This window comes from Oncorhynchus clarkii, chromosome 8 (assembly GCF_045791955.1).
Source record: "Oncorhynchus clarkii lewisi isolate Uvic-CL-2024 chromosome 8, UVic_Ocla_1.0, whole genome shotgun sequence".
Lineage (NCBI taxonomy): Eukaryota > Metazoa > Chordata > Actinopteri > Salmoniformes > Salmonidae > Oncorhynchus > Oncorhynchus clarkii.
Window position 1 is genome coordinate 10,587,516 of NC_092154.1, and position 15,976 is coordinate 10,603,491.

General features: G+C 42.6%; 1 protein-coding gene across 15 annotated transcripts in view; it reads left to right on the plus strand.

The window, feature by feature from the left end:
• The window catches only part of LOC139414927 (MAP/microtubule affinity-regulating kinase 3-like), a 109,986-nt gene that overhangs the window by 44,940 nt on the left and 49,070 nt on the right, over nt 1–15,976 (plus strand). For all 15 annotated transcript variants that reach the window (XR_011634916.1, XM_071162573.1, XM_071162566.1 and 12 more), the window contains exon 4: nt 3,368–3,416. Coding sequence is in view for 14 of the 15 variants with exons in the window: in XM_071162573.1 (XP_071018674.1) it covers nt 3,368–3,416 (49 nt within the window). In the remaining variant the exon portion in view is untranslated. The remainder of the gene's footprint in view (nt 1–3,367; nt 3,417–15,976) is intronic.

The following is a 15,976-nucleotide window of genomic DNA, read 5'->3' on the forward strand; positions in this document are numbered from 1 at the left end:
ATCCCAGCCTTGTGCAGGTCTACAATTTTATCCCTGATGTCCTTACACAGCTCTCTGGTCTTGGCCATTGTGGAGAGGTTGGAGTCTGTTTGATTGAGTGTGTGGACAGGTATCTTTTATACAGGTAACAAGTTCAAACAGGTGCGGTTAATACAGGTAATGAGTGGAGAACAGGGGGGCTTCTTAAATAAAAACTAACAGGTCTGTGAGAGCCAGAATTTTTACTGGTTGGTAGGTGATCAAATACTTATGTCAGGCAATAAAATGAAAATGAATTACTTAAAATCATACAATGTGATTTTCTGAATTTTTGATTCCGTCTCTCACAGTTGAAGTGTACCTATGATAAAAATTACAGACCTCTAGATGCTTTGTAAGTAGGAAAACCTGCAAAATCGGCAGTGCATCAAATACTTGTTCTCCCCACTGTATGTCTACGGGGTTACGGCGGAAAGAGCATGAATGTGGAGTCATTTTGGTCTGATAGGTATGGGGTGGACCTTTTCTGAGAGACCATGCCACGCATCGGCTTCTGAGAGACTATGCCACGCAACGGCTTCTAAGAGACCATGCCACGCATCGGCTGCTGAGAGACCATGCCACGCAAAGGCTGCTGAGAGACCATGCCACGCAAAGGCTGCTGAGAGACCATGCCACGCAAAGGCTGCTGAGAGACCATGCCACGCAACGGCTTCTGAGAGACCATGCCACGCAACGGCTTCTGAGAGATCATGCCACGCAACGGCTGCTGAGAGACTATGCCACGCAACGGCTTCTGAGAGACTATGCCACGCAACGGCTTCTAAGAGACCATGCCACGCATCGGCTGCTGAGAGACCATGCCACGCAAAGGCTGCTGAGAGACCATGCCACGCAAAGGCTGCTGAGAGACCATGCCACGCAAAGGCTGCTGAGAGACCATGCCACGCAACGGCTTCTGAGAGACCATGCCATGCAACGGCTTCTGAGAGACCATGCCACGCAACGGCTGCTGAGAGACTATGCCACGCAACGACTTCTGAGAGACCATGCCACGCAACGGCTTCTGAGAGACCATGCCACGCAACGGCTGCTGAGAGACTATGCCACGCAACGGCTGCTGAGAGACCATGCCACGCAACGGCTGCTGAGAGACTATGCCACACCTGCGGCAGGTGCACACAAAACAAGGCCCATGAAAACTGTGTGCAGTACAACAGATCTTTGTTTTTGGGGCTTGCTCACACAAAGCCCCGAAGCTGAGATTGATTAATGCGTAAAGACACAGGTATAAGTGCACAATACAGTGTCTGATATAAAAACAGTAATTTGTTGGTTGTATCTTGTCATTAACATTTTTCCACAAACATTTATGTGATTTAATCCTTTACAATTGTTCATGCACTGGTCCTTTTGTTTAGGAATATGGCAAATTTCACCTGTGACCTGGTTGCTTATATTATTCATATTATTATTGTGTTTTTCCTTTCTACTTTGTCAGAAGAAGCTGTAACTGGACTTTATTCATTAATATAACTCTATGACTAATCGAATCTACAATTAAAGTTGATCAAATACAGTATACTGATGTTTTTATTGTAACGGAAACTAAAATACGCTATAGGCCTATGTTTATTCTAGGAATTTGTAGAATTATACAAAACATATCCTTGACTCTATCTAAACAATTGATATATTTCTACAAATATTTATTCATGCAATTTATCCTTTACAATAGTTTATGCACTATTTATCAAGAGTTGTATCTGATGTTTATCAAGAGTTGTATCTGATGCATCTGCTGAAGGGGATTCCCGGCAACGTTTTCTAGAAGGTACTTATAGGCTGAAAGGCCAGGCTGTGTTAGTGTTAAGAAGGATGCCTGTATCTTTGTAGTGTCTGGGTGTATTGATTCACCATGCTATCTATCAATAGCTGCCCTTCTCTGTGAGGCATTGGAAAACCTCCCTGGTCTTTGTGGTTGAATCAGTGTTTGAAGTTCACTGCTCAACTGGGGACCTTATGTGTGGGGTACAGAGATGAGGTAGTCTTAAAAAATGATGTCAAACACTATTATTGCACAAAGAGTGAGTCCGTGCAACTTATGTGACTTGTTAAGCACATATTCTACTCCTGAATTTATTTAGGCTGGCCATAACAAAATGGTTGACTACTTATTCACTCAAGACATTTCAGCTTTTCAGTGTTTTATTAATTTGTACAAAAAAAATCTAAAAACTTTTCTCCACTTTGACATTATGGGGTATTGTGATGTCATTATGGGGTATTGTGATGTCATTATGGGGTATTGTGATGTCATTATGGGGTATTGTGATGTCATTATGGGGTATTGTGTGTAGGTCAGTGACACGCAAAATCTCAATTGAAAACATTTTAAGTTCAGGTTCTAACACAACATTTGTAAAACGTCAAGGAGTGTAAATACTTTCTGAAGGCCCTGTAGATGGATGGAGGGAGGAAGGAACAGGGAAGGACTACCCAGGGCACCGCCCATGGGCCAATCGCATATAAGTGGCCAGAGACAGAAGTGAGCGACTGTCCTGCTCCTTCATAAAGGAGGGAAAGAGGGAGGGAGGAAATTAAAATAGGGAGAGGGAAAGAAAGGCAGAGGAAGTGTTTAGCAAACTTCCCAGAAAGTCATAGTCTGGGAGAGTTGGGAGGCTCTCTCTCGTTCATGTCGAAGTAACTTGTGTGTGTGATTGTTTTTGCGGCGGTACAAGGGCTTAGAGAGACTTGAAGTAACCAATAACAATAGGAAAAGTAATATGTGTTTGTGTTGTGAGACTATGTGTGGAAACCTGTTTTAAAGTACGTACTTTAGTTTTACTGTCCAGTATTGGCCTGTATACGGTCCCTCTCACAACCACAGAATGTAACCAGCTTTGTATCTGTTCTTCAACTGACAGTTGTAACTGCTTCGCGTGATGAATTATTGTCTCTACCTTCTTGTCCTTTGTGCTGTTGTCTGTGCCAAACAATGTTTGTACCATGTTCTGTGCTGCTACCATGTTGTACTGCTGCCATGTTGTGTTACTACCATGCTGTGTTTTCTTGTGTTGTTGTTGCCATGCTATGTTGTTGTCTTAAGTCTCTCTTTATGTAATGTTGTGGTGTCTCTCTTGTCATGATGTGTTGTCCTATATTTTTATTTTGTTTTATTTTTAATCCCAGCCCCCGTCCCAACAGGAGGCCTTTTGCCTTTTGGTAGGCTGTCATTGTAAATAAGAATTTGTTCTTAACTGTTCTTTCCTAGTTAAATGAAGGTTAATAAAAAATTAAAAAAATAATACAAAACATCGAAATGTCTGGATGCGAGAGAATGGTTTACTTCTTCTAAGCGTCCTTTCTTTTCTCTGTCTGTCTTCAGCTCTTCAGGGAAGTCCGAATAATGAAGATTCTAAACCATCCAAACATTGGTAAGTGAGTCACTGACATACTGACTTACATCTTGTTGGGGAAAAGTTAGGGCTGCACAATATGATTTTTGTACCATATATTGCGATTTTTACTTGAGATTTATAGATCAAAACACTTGGGTAAACTGTTGGAATTTTATGGTTGGAATACAATGGGCACTTGGAATGCAGTTTTGTTTGGCATGACAACGAATGAAAAAGTAAAGAAAGAGATTGTTGTGACAGAGTAAGAACCAAAGTGTTGGTCAGTGTTTCCCTCGGGACCCTAATTGGCTTTAAATAGATGGGAACTGGCAGGGGTGCAACTTTGGTTTTAGAAGTGGGGGGGACATCATTTTTCAAAAATGTATTGTTATTTTTTATCATGTGGGATTAACACTCCGAACAGCCTGTCTGACATCTCTGAGGCGTCACACATGGTCCTTAAGCACACCGTTGCCTCATTTTGTATCACATTCCAATGATAAAACTGGGGGGGGGGGGGGGGGGGCAAAAATGCAACATTTTCCCTATCTCAGTGGATTTAGCTAGCCAGTTATCTAAGTAGCGATTAGCATTAGGGGTCAAAACAAAACATTTTGGCACATTAGCAGCTTGCTAAGACCAACTTCCGTAAAACTTAAATTATTTCCTGAGTCTCGAATAGCCGCCTGTCCCTTTTTAATAGCCGGGTAACGACACACAATCAAATAAAATAACATTTTATTTGTCACATGCGCCGAATACAACAGGTAGACCTTACAGTGAAATGCTTACTTAGGGCTTGTAAGTAACACCTGTCGTATTCGGCGCATGTGACAAATACAATTTGATTTGATCTGACATACATACCAGTCAGCACATAAACAAACACCTGTCTCAATAAGCGCCATGTCTAAATTAATTATTTACGAGGTTACCATGATTTACTATGAATTGTTTACAAGGTTTAATGTCTGATTTGTTACATTAAATAATTCAGTAATGACTCAGAGAAATGTATCGTAATCATCCATTTTTTATCGCCAGTAAGAAACTGCTAGCCATTGGCTGCTATCAGCTGAGAACTGCTAGCCATTGGCTGCTATCAGCTGAGAACTGCTAGCCATTGGCTGCTAACAGCTGAGAACTGCTAGCTAACTGGCAAGCACAAAAACAGTCAACAACTTTGGGAGTACAGAACTAGGGTTGTGCCAATGTCGTCATACTCATATTCGTAATTGTTTCCGTTTTATCATAATTCATACTCGTAATCGGATTTACTCACGATTGGAAAACCTGGAAGTGTGCTTTAAATGCTGGTAAAGCCTTTACCTCAAGAGCACATTACTGAGCTGTCACTCAGAGCTCATCATTATGTTCCTTCATTACTGAGCTGTCACTCAGAGCTCATCGTTATGTTCCTTCATTACTGAGCTGTCTCTCAGAGCTCATCGTTATGTTCCTTCATTACTGAGCTGTCACTCAGAGCTCATCGTTATGTTCCTTCATTACTGAGCTGTCACTCAGAGCTCATCGTTATGTTCCTTCATTACTGAGCTGTCACTCAGAGCTCATCTCAGAGCTCATCGTTATGTTCCTTCATTACTGAGCTGTCACTCAGAGCTCATCGTTATGTTCCTTCATTACTGAGCTGTCACTCAGAGCTCATCATTATGTTCCTTCATTACTGAGCTGTCACTCAGAGCTCATCGTTATGTTCCTTCATTACTGAGCTGTCACTCAGAGCTCATCGTTATGTTCCTTCATTACTGAGCTGTCACTCAGAGCTCATCGTTATGTTCCTTCATTACTGAGCTGTCACTCAGAGCTCATCATTATGTTCCTTCATTACCGAGCTATCACTCAGAGCTCATCTCAGAGCTCATCATTAGGTTCCTTCATTACTGAGCTGTCACTCAGAGCTCATCGTTATGTTCCTTCATTACTGAGCTGTCACTCAGAGCTCATCGTTATGTTCCTTCATTACTGAGCTGTCACTCAGAGCTCATCGTTATGTTCCTTCATTACTGAGCTGTCACTCAGAGCTCATCGTTATGTTCCTTCATTACTGAGCTGTCACTCAGAGCTCATCGTTATGTTCCTTCATTACTGAGCTGTCACTCAGAGCTCATCGTTATGTTCCTTCATTACTGAGCTGTCACTCAGAGCTCATCGTTATGTTCCTTCATTACTGAGCTGTCACTCAGAGCTAATCATTATGTTCATTCATTACTGAGCTGTCACTCAGAGCTAATCGTTATGTTCATTCATTACTGAGCTGTCACTCAGAGCTCATCGTTATGTTCCTTCATTACTGAGCTGTCACTCAGAGCTCATCGTTATGTTCCTTCATTACTGAGCTGTCACTCAGAGCTCATCGTTATGTTCCTTCATTACTGAGCTGTCACTCAGAGCTCATCGTTATGTTCCTTCATTACTGAGCTGTCACTCAGAGCTCATCGTTATGTTCCTTCATTACTGAGCTGTCACTCAGAGCTCATCGTTATGTTCCTTCATTACTGAGCTGTCACTCAGAGCTCATCGTTATGTTCCTTCATTACTGAGCTGTCACTCAGAGCTCATCGTTATGTTCCTTCATTACTGAGCTGTCACTCAGAGCTCATCGTTATGTTCCTTCATTACTGAGCTGTCACTCAGAGCTCATCGTTATGTTCCTTCATTACTGAGCTGTCACTCAGAGCTCATCGTTATGTTCCTTCATTACTGAGCTGTCACTCAGAGCTCATCGTTATGTTCCTTCATTACTGAGCTGTCACTCAGAGCTCATCGTAATGTTCCTTCATTACTGAGCTGTCACTCAGAGCTCATCGTTATGTTCCTTCATTACTGAGCTGTCACTCAGAGCTCATCATTATGTTCCTTCATTACTGAGCTGTCACTCAGAGCTCATCGTTATGTTCCTTCATTACTGAGCTGTCACTCAGAGCTCATCGTTATGTTCCTTCATTACTGAGCTGTCACTCAGAGCTCATCGTTATGTTCCTTCATTACTGAGCTGTCACTCAGAGCTCATCGTTATGTTCCTTCATTACTGAGCTGTCACTCAGAGCTCATCGTTATGTTCCTTCATTACTGAGCTGTCACTCAGAGCTCATCGTTATGTTCCTTCATTACTGAGCTGTCACTCAGAGCTCATCATTATGTTCCTTCATTACTGAGCTTTCACTCAGAGCTCATCATTATGTTCCTTCATTACTGAGCTGTCACTCAGAGCTCATCATTATGTTCCTTCATTACTGAGCTGTCACTCAGAGCTCATCATTATGTTCCTTCATTACTGAGCTGTCACTCAGAGCTCATCATTATGTTCCTTCATTACTGAGCTGTCACTCAGAGCTCATCGTTATGTTCCTTCATTACTGAGCTGTCACTCAGAGCTCATCATTATGTTCCTTCATTACTGAGCTGTCACTCAGAGCTCATCGTTATGTTCCTTCATTACTGAGCTATCTCTCAGAGCTCATCATTATGTTCCTTCATTACTGAGCTGTCACTCAGAGCTCATCATTATGTTCCTTCATTACTGAGCTGTCACTCAGAGCTCATCGTTATGTTCCTTCTTTACTGAGCTGTCACTCAGAGCTCATCATTATGTTCCTTCATTACTGAGCTGTCACTCAGAGCTCATCATTATGTTCCTTCATTACTGAGCTGTCACTCAGAGCTCATCATTATGTTCCTTCATTACTGAGCTGTCACTCAGAGCTCATCATTATGTTCCTTCATTACTGAGCTGTCACTCAGAGCTCATCATTATGTTCCTTCATTACTGAGCTGTCACTCAGAGCTCATCATTATGTTCCTTCATTACTGAGCTATCACTCAGAGCTCATCTCAGAGCTCATCATTAGGTTCCTTCATTACTGAGCTGTCACTCAGAGCTCATCATTATGTTCCTTCATTACTGAGCTGTCACTCAGAGCTCATCATTATGTTCCTTCATTACTGAGCTATCACTCAGAGCTCATCTCAGAGCTCATCATTAGGTTCCTTCATTACTGAGCTGTCTCTCAGAGCTCATCGTTATGTTCCTTCATTACTGAGCTGTCACTCAGAGCTCATCATTATTTTCCTTCATTACTGAGCTGTCACTCAGAGCTCATCATTATGTTCCTTCATTACTGAGCTATCACTCAGAGCTCATCTCAGAGCTCATCATTAGGTTCCTTCATTACTGAGCTGTCACTCAGAGCTCATCTCAGAGCTCATCATTATGTTCCTTCATTACTGAGCTGTCACTCGGAGCTCATCTCAGAACGCATCGTTATGTTCCTTCATTACTGAGCTGTCACTCAGAGCTCATAGTTATGTTCCTTCATTACTGAGCTTTCACTCAGAGCTCATTGTTATGTTCCTTCATTACTGAGATATCTCTTAGAGCTCATCGTTATGTTCCTTCATTACTGAGCTGTCACTCAGAGCTCATCGTTATGTTCCTTCATTACTGAGCTGTCACTCAGAGCTCATCGTTATGTTCCTTCATTACCGAGCTATCTCTCAGAGCTCATCGTTATGTTCCTTCATTACTGAGCTGTCACTCAGAGCTCATCGTTATGTTCCTTCATTACTGAGCTGTCACTCAGAGCTCATCGTTATGTTCCTTCATTACTGAGCTATCTCTCAGAGCTCATCGTTATGTTCCTTCATTACCGAGCTATCTCTCAGAGCTCATCGTTATGTTCCTTTATTACTGAGCTATCTCTCAGATCTCATCATTATGTTCCTTCATTACTGAGCTGTCACTCAGAGCTCATCGTTATGTTCCTTCATTACTGAGCTATCTCTCAGAGCTCATCTCAGAGTGCATCATTACGTTCCTTCACTCATTCACACACATTGTTAAATGACCCTGGCAGATGAAAATGCACATGATTTACTTACTTATTCAATAATACTATTCAATAATGAACAAAATAGTCTAATAAATAGCCTAATACATGGCTGGCTACGACTGCCTGCATTTACTCCAGACACATTTAGATGAAGGTAGACGAATTCACTTGTCCCATCTATTGTTTCACTTTCGAGAGGAGCACAGCTTTTCTCTCACGACAGTTATGCCACAGTGTTTGTACAATAACTTTTGGAGGCATGAACAACATTATGCAAGTTAGCTATCAACTGTAGCCTAAGGAGCAGTAGCTTCCTAACTTTACCTACATGTGAGTAAATCTATCTTATTAGCTTAGCAAGTAGGCTTGGGCTGAATACAGTATACAGTATATATATTTGGAAAAACCACAGGATAGTTTTTCAATACCATTGAAACAATTTCTTTAAGTTTTTTTTATTTAATTATAGCTACTTCTTAAGTAAATACCTGCAGTAAACTTGTGCAATACGTTATGAGATGAAGAAGATTTCATTCTGCATTTTACCTGTCACGTTATGTTTCATTATGCAATTTACCGATAGTCCCCAGTCACGTGGTGTTTGTTTACATGCACGAGAGATCGGAGCCTTGTGAGTCACTCGCTGTTGTGCAGAATGCGCCAGGTGACAGTATGGAATTCACAACTAAATGTTTGCCAGCTAGATATCTTATAACTATTAAGTTAACTGTCTAAAATGTGCTAATTTAGTAGGTAGTCAGCTAAGTGGTTAGCTTCATCCAAAATCAAACATTCGCTTCGTAACAGCAGATAATTCGCTCCTGGATCAAGACCCTTGGTGTTTAATATTTGTTTTGTGCCGGTATGGCACAAGGTCAGAATGTGAGTAGCGTTTTTTTAGTTACAAGTATAGTTTAGGTCGGAGTCTGTATAAAATGTTAAATGTGCTCGTTAGCATTTAGTTTGAATTCTCTATGTGAATTCTCTACCTGTACTTTTTACTATGTAACCCGAAGGTTAGCAATGCTATCAGTGGGATTTGAAGAGCGCCCTGTGTGTTTAATGCCGGTATTACCGAATATCCCGGTATGGCACAAGGTCAGAATGAAGGATTGACAATCTGGATACCATCCAAGCATATTAGGAAGCTTACTTAAATGTGAATAATTTTAGCTAACTAGCTTAGCAAGCGAATATAAATGTGAATAACTCTAGCTAGCTAACTTAGTTGAATTACTCTAGCTATTAATTTGCACTTAGTTAGCTTGTAGGGCTAACTAGCCAGAGTTATTCACATTTTGTATTTGCTTGGTAATCTAGTTAGTTCGAGTTATTCACATTTAAGTATATGAATACAGGCAAATAACTCTAGCTAGCTAGCCCTGCAAGCTAACTTAGTTTGCTAGCTAGCTGGAGTAATTCAACTAACTTAGTGAAATGTAAATAACTGTAGCTACAGTAGCTAACCAACTACTTAGTTTACTATAGGGCAAAACAATTAACATTTTAAACTTACTCTCTTAAAATGTATTTTTTTTACTTTTTATTTTTTATTTATTTTTATGTATCCCATAATGTCAATGGGCAATTATTTAGGCAGGAGTGCAGATATGAAAAACAACATACAGTACATGAACATATGACGGTTTCAAGCCTCCCAATTTTCACGAGGTGCTTCCAGATTGTTTACATCTCCAGTTTGACACTTTCCTAGCATATTTTAACAAAGTGTAAATGGTACCTTCACTTTCAATTAGGAATTTCTTTCATCTCTTGAATGAATGGACTCATTCCCAGTAGAAATGGCAGCTGCCATCCAGTTCTCTTCCCCTTCTCCCTTGTCCCATGTTTGGGAATTCCTCTCCTGAGTGGTGACACCCCCATCCCCCAACTTTATTCTAATCCCTAGGTCGGAAATCCCCCTTTATCCAGTGTTCCCATTTCCTCTCTCTCACACACACACACACACACACACACACACACACACACACACACACACACACACACACACACACACACAGCGACCTTCTTCCTCGGGGTACAAAAGGCTGTTTGTGTGTGTGTGTGTGTGTGTGTGTGTGTCATTAAGCCCTGGCGATCATCTAGCAGGTCCCCTCTGTTCCCCCTCTCATGTGCCCCACCACCACAACACACACCACAACGCACACGACAGACACACTGTGTGTGTGTGTGTGTCTGTGAGAGAGAGTGTGTGTGTCTGTGAGAGAGAGTGTGTGTGTCTGTGAGAGAGAGTGTGTGTGTCTGTGAGAGAGTGTGTGTGTCTGTGAGAGAGGGTGTGTGTGAGTGTAAGAGAGAGGAAGCGAGAGAATGAGAACAGTCTGGGACAATAAGGGGGGAATTCCTAGCCATGAAAAGTTGGGAATAAGTTGGGAATAAGAATGTCACCACTCGACAAAAGATGACGTTTTTACTTTAATTTCACAATGATTCCGCTATCATTTTTTATTTCACTTTTATTTTTTAAATTACTTTTTACCCCTTAGTCTTGTCCCATCTCTGCAACTCCCGTACGGACTCGGGAGAGGCGAAGGTCGAGAGCCATGCTTCCCCACGAAACACGACGCTGCCAAGCCGCAGGGTCGTGACACACTGCTCGCTTAACCCGGAAGCTGTCCGCACCAATGTGTCAGAGGAAACAACTGGCGACTGTGTCTGCGTGAGTCGAAAAACTTCCCAAATCAAAAAGAGGGTGGCGCTAAACTGAAGGACAGGACTACCTCTCGCGAGGCTATCGCAGACAACCCTGAGGCTACGGCTAAGGACTACCTCTCACGAGGCTATCGCAGACAACCCTGAGGCTAAGGACAGGACTACCTCTCGCGAGGCTATCGCAGACAACCCTGAGGCTACGGCTAAGGACAGGACTACCTCTCACGAGGCTATCGCAGACAACCCTGAGGCTACGGCTAAGGACAGGACTACCTCTCGCGAGGCTATCGCAGACAACCCTGAGGCTACGGCTAAGGACAGGACTACCTCTCACGAGGCTATCGCAGACAACCCTGAGGCTACGGCTAAGTGACCAGTGATCTGCCCAATGATGCCTCTCTACCAGACAAACATTTATGCACGCTTCGACAATAACAACATGGAATGGGTGTGACGGTCGGGTGTGAATTCCGGGTGTGAGGACAGTCTGGGTGATCTCGCTCTCTGAGGCCGACGTAAGGTCTTTAATCAGGTCAACACCCGCAAGACCGCGGGGCCCGACTGTATTCCATGGCACATGTTTAGAGCATGCGCAGAACAGCTGGCAGGTATATTCACAGTCATTTTCAACCTCTCCTTGTCCCGGTCTGTAATCCCCCTGTTTTAAGATGACCACCATCATTCCTGTTCTCAAGGCTTCAGGCCACAATGACTACCACCCTGTAGCACTCATTTCTGTAATTATAAAGTCCTTTGAAATGCTGGTTATGGCACACATCCACTCCATTATCCCAGAAACTCTAGACCCACACCAATTTGCATACCTCATACGACGCAATCTAAATTGCACTTCATGTGGCCCTTACCCACCTAGATAAGAGCAATACCTATTCGAGAATGCTGTTCGTTGACTACAGCTCAGCGTTGAACACCATTATCCCCTCCAAGCTCGTCACCAAACTTAGCACCCTGGGACTGAACACCTCCCTCTGCAACTGTATGATGGACTTCCCGACAGGCCTACCCCAGGTGGTGAGGGTAGGCAACATCACCTCTGCCATGCCCACCCACAACATGGAGGCCCGACAGGGATAAGTGCTTATTCCCCTCCTGTACTTCCTGTTCACCCATGACTGCGTGGTCACGCATTACTCCAACACCATCATCAAGTTTGCTGACGACACAACGGTGATAGGCCTGATCACCGGCATCGAGGAGAGAGCCTACAGGGAGGAGGTCAGTGACCTGGCAGTGTGGTGCCGGAACAACAACCACAACGTCAGCAACGTCAGCAAGACCAAGGAGCTGATCGTGGACTACAGGAAACGGGTGACAAACACGCTACCATCCACATCGATGGGGCTCCTCTGTGTCCACGCCACTAAGGACTTAAAATGATATACACATGCGCACAGACGTGAAGAATAATATCTTTACACGTTAGTTGGGTTATCAAGGTGTTTGAGGATGCAGTGTAGGACCAAGTTGACCGCGTCAACTCTGTAGGCGAACTGCAGTGGGTTGAGGTAGTCGTTCAAGCGGGACACCTTTTTTCGGGACTAGAACCATAATGGAGGATTTTAAACAGGCAGGAACCGTTTCTTAAAACTGCAGTGTTGGTTAAGGGCTTGTCAGTAAGCATTTCACTGTAAGGTGAATTTGGCCGCATGTGACAATACAATTTGATTTGATTTGAACAGTGCATTGCTCTAGAGATTGGTTGAATATTTTCATGGAAACATGAGAGAGTTGGTTAAGAGTGCTTAAGTGTGGCTGGAGAGACCTTGTCTGAGGCAGCAGCCTTCCTGGTGTTCTGTTTCCTAAAGAGTCTGTTGACCTCCTGCTCTGTGATGACCATGGGTGGGGGCTTCCTGGGATGGCAGATGGATAGAGGTGCCTAGAGAGGAAGGGAGGAGTGTTGTCCTGGTGATGGACGGGCGTTTGTGAGTCAAAGCTGCAGTAAAACTGGTTTACTTTATTCAGCAGTGAGGGGGTCGTCTGACATCGGGGGAGCTTTTGGTTTGTAGTTCCTAATTTGTTTTTAGTAATTTCAAATCAAATCAAATCAAATTTTATTTGTCACATACACATGGTTAGCAGATGTTAATGCGAGTGTAGCGAAATGCTTGTGCTTCTAGTTCCGACAATGCAGTAATAACAAGTAATCTAACTAACAATTCCAAAACTACTGTCTTGTACACAGTGTAAGGGGATAAAGAATATGTACATAAGGATATATGAATGAGTGATGGTACAGAGCAGCATAGGCAAGATACAGTAGATGGTATCGAGTACAGTATGTACAAATGAGATGAGTATGTAAACAAAGTGGCATAGTTTAAAATGGCTAGTAATACATGTATTACATAAGGATACAGTCGATGATATAGAGTACAGTATATACGTATGCATATGAGATGAATAATGTAGGGTAAGTAACATTATATAAGGTAGCATTGTTTAAAGTGGCTAGTGATATATTTACATCATTTCAGACGAGCAGTCGAGCAGGCAGCAGCAGCCGTTGCTGGAGAACTGTTGCTCCAGCCTGACTTTGTACTGCTGTTTGGCTTCCTTAATTCCGAAGTGTAGCTTTGGGTGGTCTAAATTTTACGGGACATGGTTGGCGATCGTCTGGTTAGGCCTGGGGGAAGAGACTGTTTTCCTTTTTTTTTGTTGGTGCTTCTCACGCTCCACTTCCACTCTTCTGCTGACCCACTTTCTCACTCCCTCGCTCCCAAAACCCAGGTAGGTCAGTGCAGAAGGAGGGAGATAGGGAGGGTGATGAAGAGAGAGACTGATGGAGACCGACTGAAGGAGAGAGCAAGATGGAGGGAGAGATACAAGACTAAATGATACCGACAGGGAAAGAGCGAGGGAATAGAGGGAGTCAGACTGAAGAAGACTGAGGGGGAGAGAGACCGAGACTGTGGTCTCTTTTCAGAACAGCATGTGGCTGCACCAACATGAAACCTTTTTAAAATCTGTTTGATTTTGTTTGCCTGATTTCCATTTTTTCCTCCATTTTGTTGTTCAACGTTTCAGGTTTTCTCTCTCAAAATCACATTTTTAAAAAATGGGGGGGGGGGGGGAAACAAAACAACAAAATTGGATGTTTTAAGTCCACAACGATGTTTAAACCACACCAGGAGACTATTTTTGAGGTCTGGGAAAATGTAAGAAAATTCAATTTTTGGGTGCAGTTACCCTTTTAATGCAAGTGCTCACAGGAAGAGACCGTTGTTTGGTTACGGCGGAGCTTGGAAAACAAATGGCCACTGGATCGATTCAAATAATGATGAAATCGTTCTGTCAGGATACTTGGAAGTTAACATTTTATTTGAGGTATTTAGAAAAAAACAGGTTATCGTTAGCATCATCGTTAACGGCTACACAAAGTATAGACATGCGCACAGACAGGGGAATTTCTGTGCCGTTTCAGAAAGTTGTATAAAAATACAAATCACTGATGCATTGTGTTCATGTCTCACTTCCTGTTCATGTCTCACTTCCTGTTCATGTCTCACTTCCTGTTCATGTCTCACTTCATGTTCATGTCTCACTTCCTGTTCATGTCTCACTTCATGTTCATGTCTCACTTCATGTTCATGTCTCACTTCCTGTTCATGTCTCACTTCCTGTTCATGTCTCACTTCCTGTTCATGTCTCACTTCCTGTTCATGTCTCACTTCATGTTCATGTCTCACTTCATGTTCCATGTCTCACTTCCTGTTCATGTCTCACTTCATGTTCATGTCTCACTTCCTGTTCATGTCTCACTTCCTGTTCATGTCTCACTTCCTGTTCATGTCTCACTTCATGTTCATGTCTCACTTCATGTTCCATGTCTCACTTCCTGTTCATGTCTCACTTCATGTTCATGTCTCACTTCCTGTTCATGTCTCACTTCATGTTCATGTCTCACTTCCTGTTCATGTCTCACTTCATGTTCATGTCTCACTTCATGTTCCATGTCTCACTTCCTGTTCATGTCTCACTTCATGTTCATGTCTCACTTCCTGTTCATGTCTCACTTCATGTTCATGTCTCACTTCATGTTCATGTCTCACTTCCTGTTCATGTCTCACTTCCTGTTCATGTCTCACTTCCTGTTCATGTCTCACTTCATGTTCATGTCTCACTTCATGTTCCATGTCTCACTTCCTGTTCATGTCTCACTTCATGTTCATGTCTCACTTCCTGTTCATGTCTCACTTCATGTTCCATGTCTCACTTCATGTTCATGTCTCACTTCATGTTCCATGTCTCACTTCATGTTCATGTCTCACTTCATGTTCCATGTCTCACTTCATGTTCATGTCTCACTTCATGTTCATGTCTCACTTCCTGTTCATGTCTCATTTCATGTTCATGTCTCACTTACTGTTCATGTCTCACTTCCTGTTCATGTCTCACTCGGGCAAATTAATGCATTTTCTACTAAGTTCAATAGATTTAGTTGATTTCCTACAAATTTTGATACATTTTTTAAATATTGTTGAGTTCTGTTTTAATGTTTGGATTCCTTGATTTCGTCCGCGTTCTTCGCAATACGGATTTTATAGGGCCCGACAACATATGTTTGGAAAATCTGCAGCGTTTCTCCCCTAGACAATTTCTTCGGTGGGATGCAAAGTAGCCCAAAGCAACATTTTAAGCAGACAGATGCATACAACGTTCAGATGATGCCAAAATTTGCTAAGAGTAGCAAGGTGAATTTCAGGCCAAATTGAATTTTCAATAGTGTAATATAGCAAGGTTTCTATTCTTGGTGTGGAAACTCAAGGAGTGCAGTGTTGTGTTTTTTGTCCCTAACACTCCTGTTTTGCCCAATCAAGGGCTTATTGATCAGTTAAGAAAGAGTCGGATGAGTGTTAACAGACACTGCACATAAATTCTGTGCAGATCCGCAGAAGTTTTTATTGTCTCAGGTACCCAATGTCAATATAGTCGAGCAGCTATCCTTATCCTGCAAAAGGAGTGTGTTCTGGAACACGCCCACAGACAGACAGTGAAACAGACAGTGATTCAGAAAGCGAGCTTTAGCCTGCTATTACGGGGCTTTTCTACCTAACT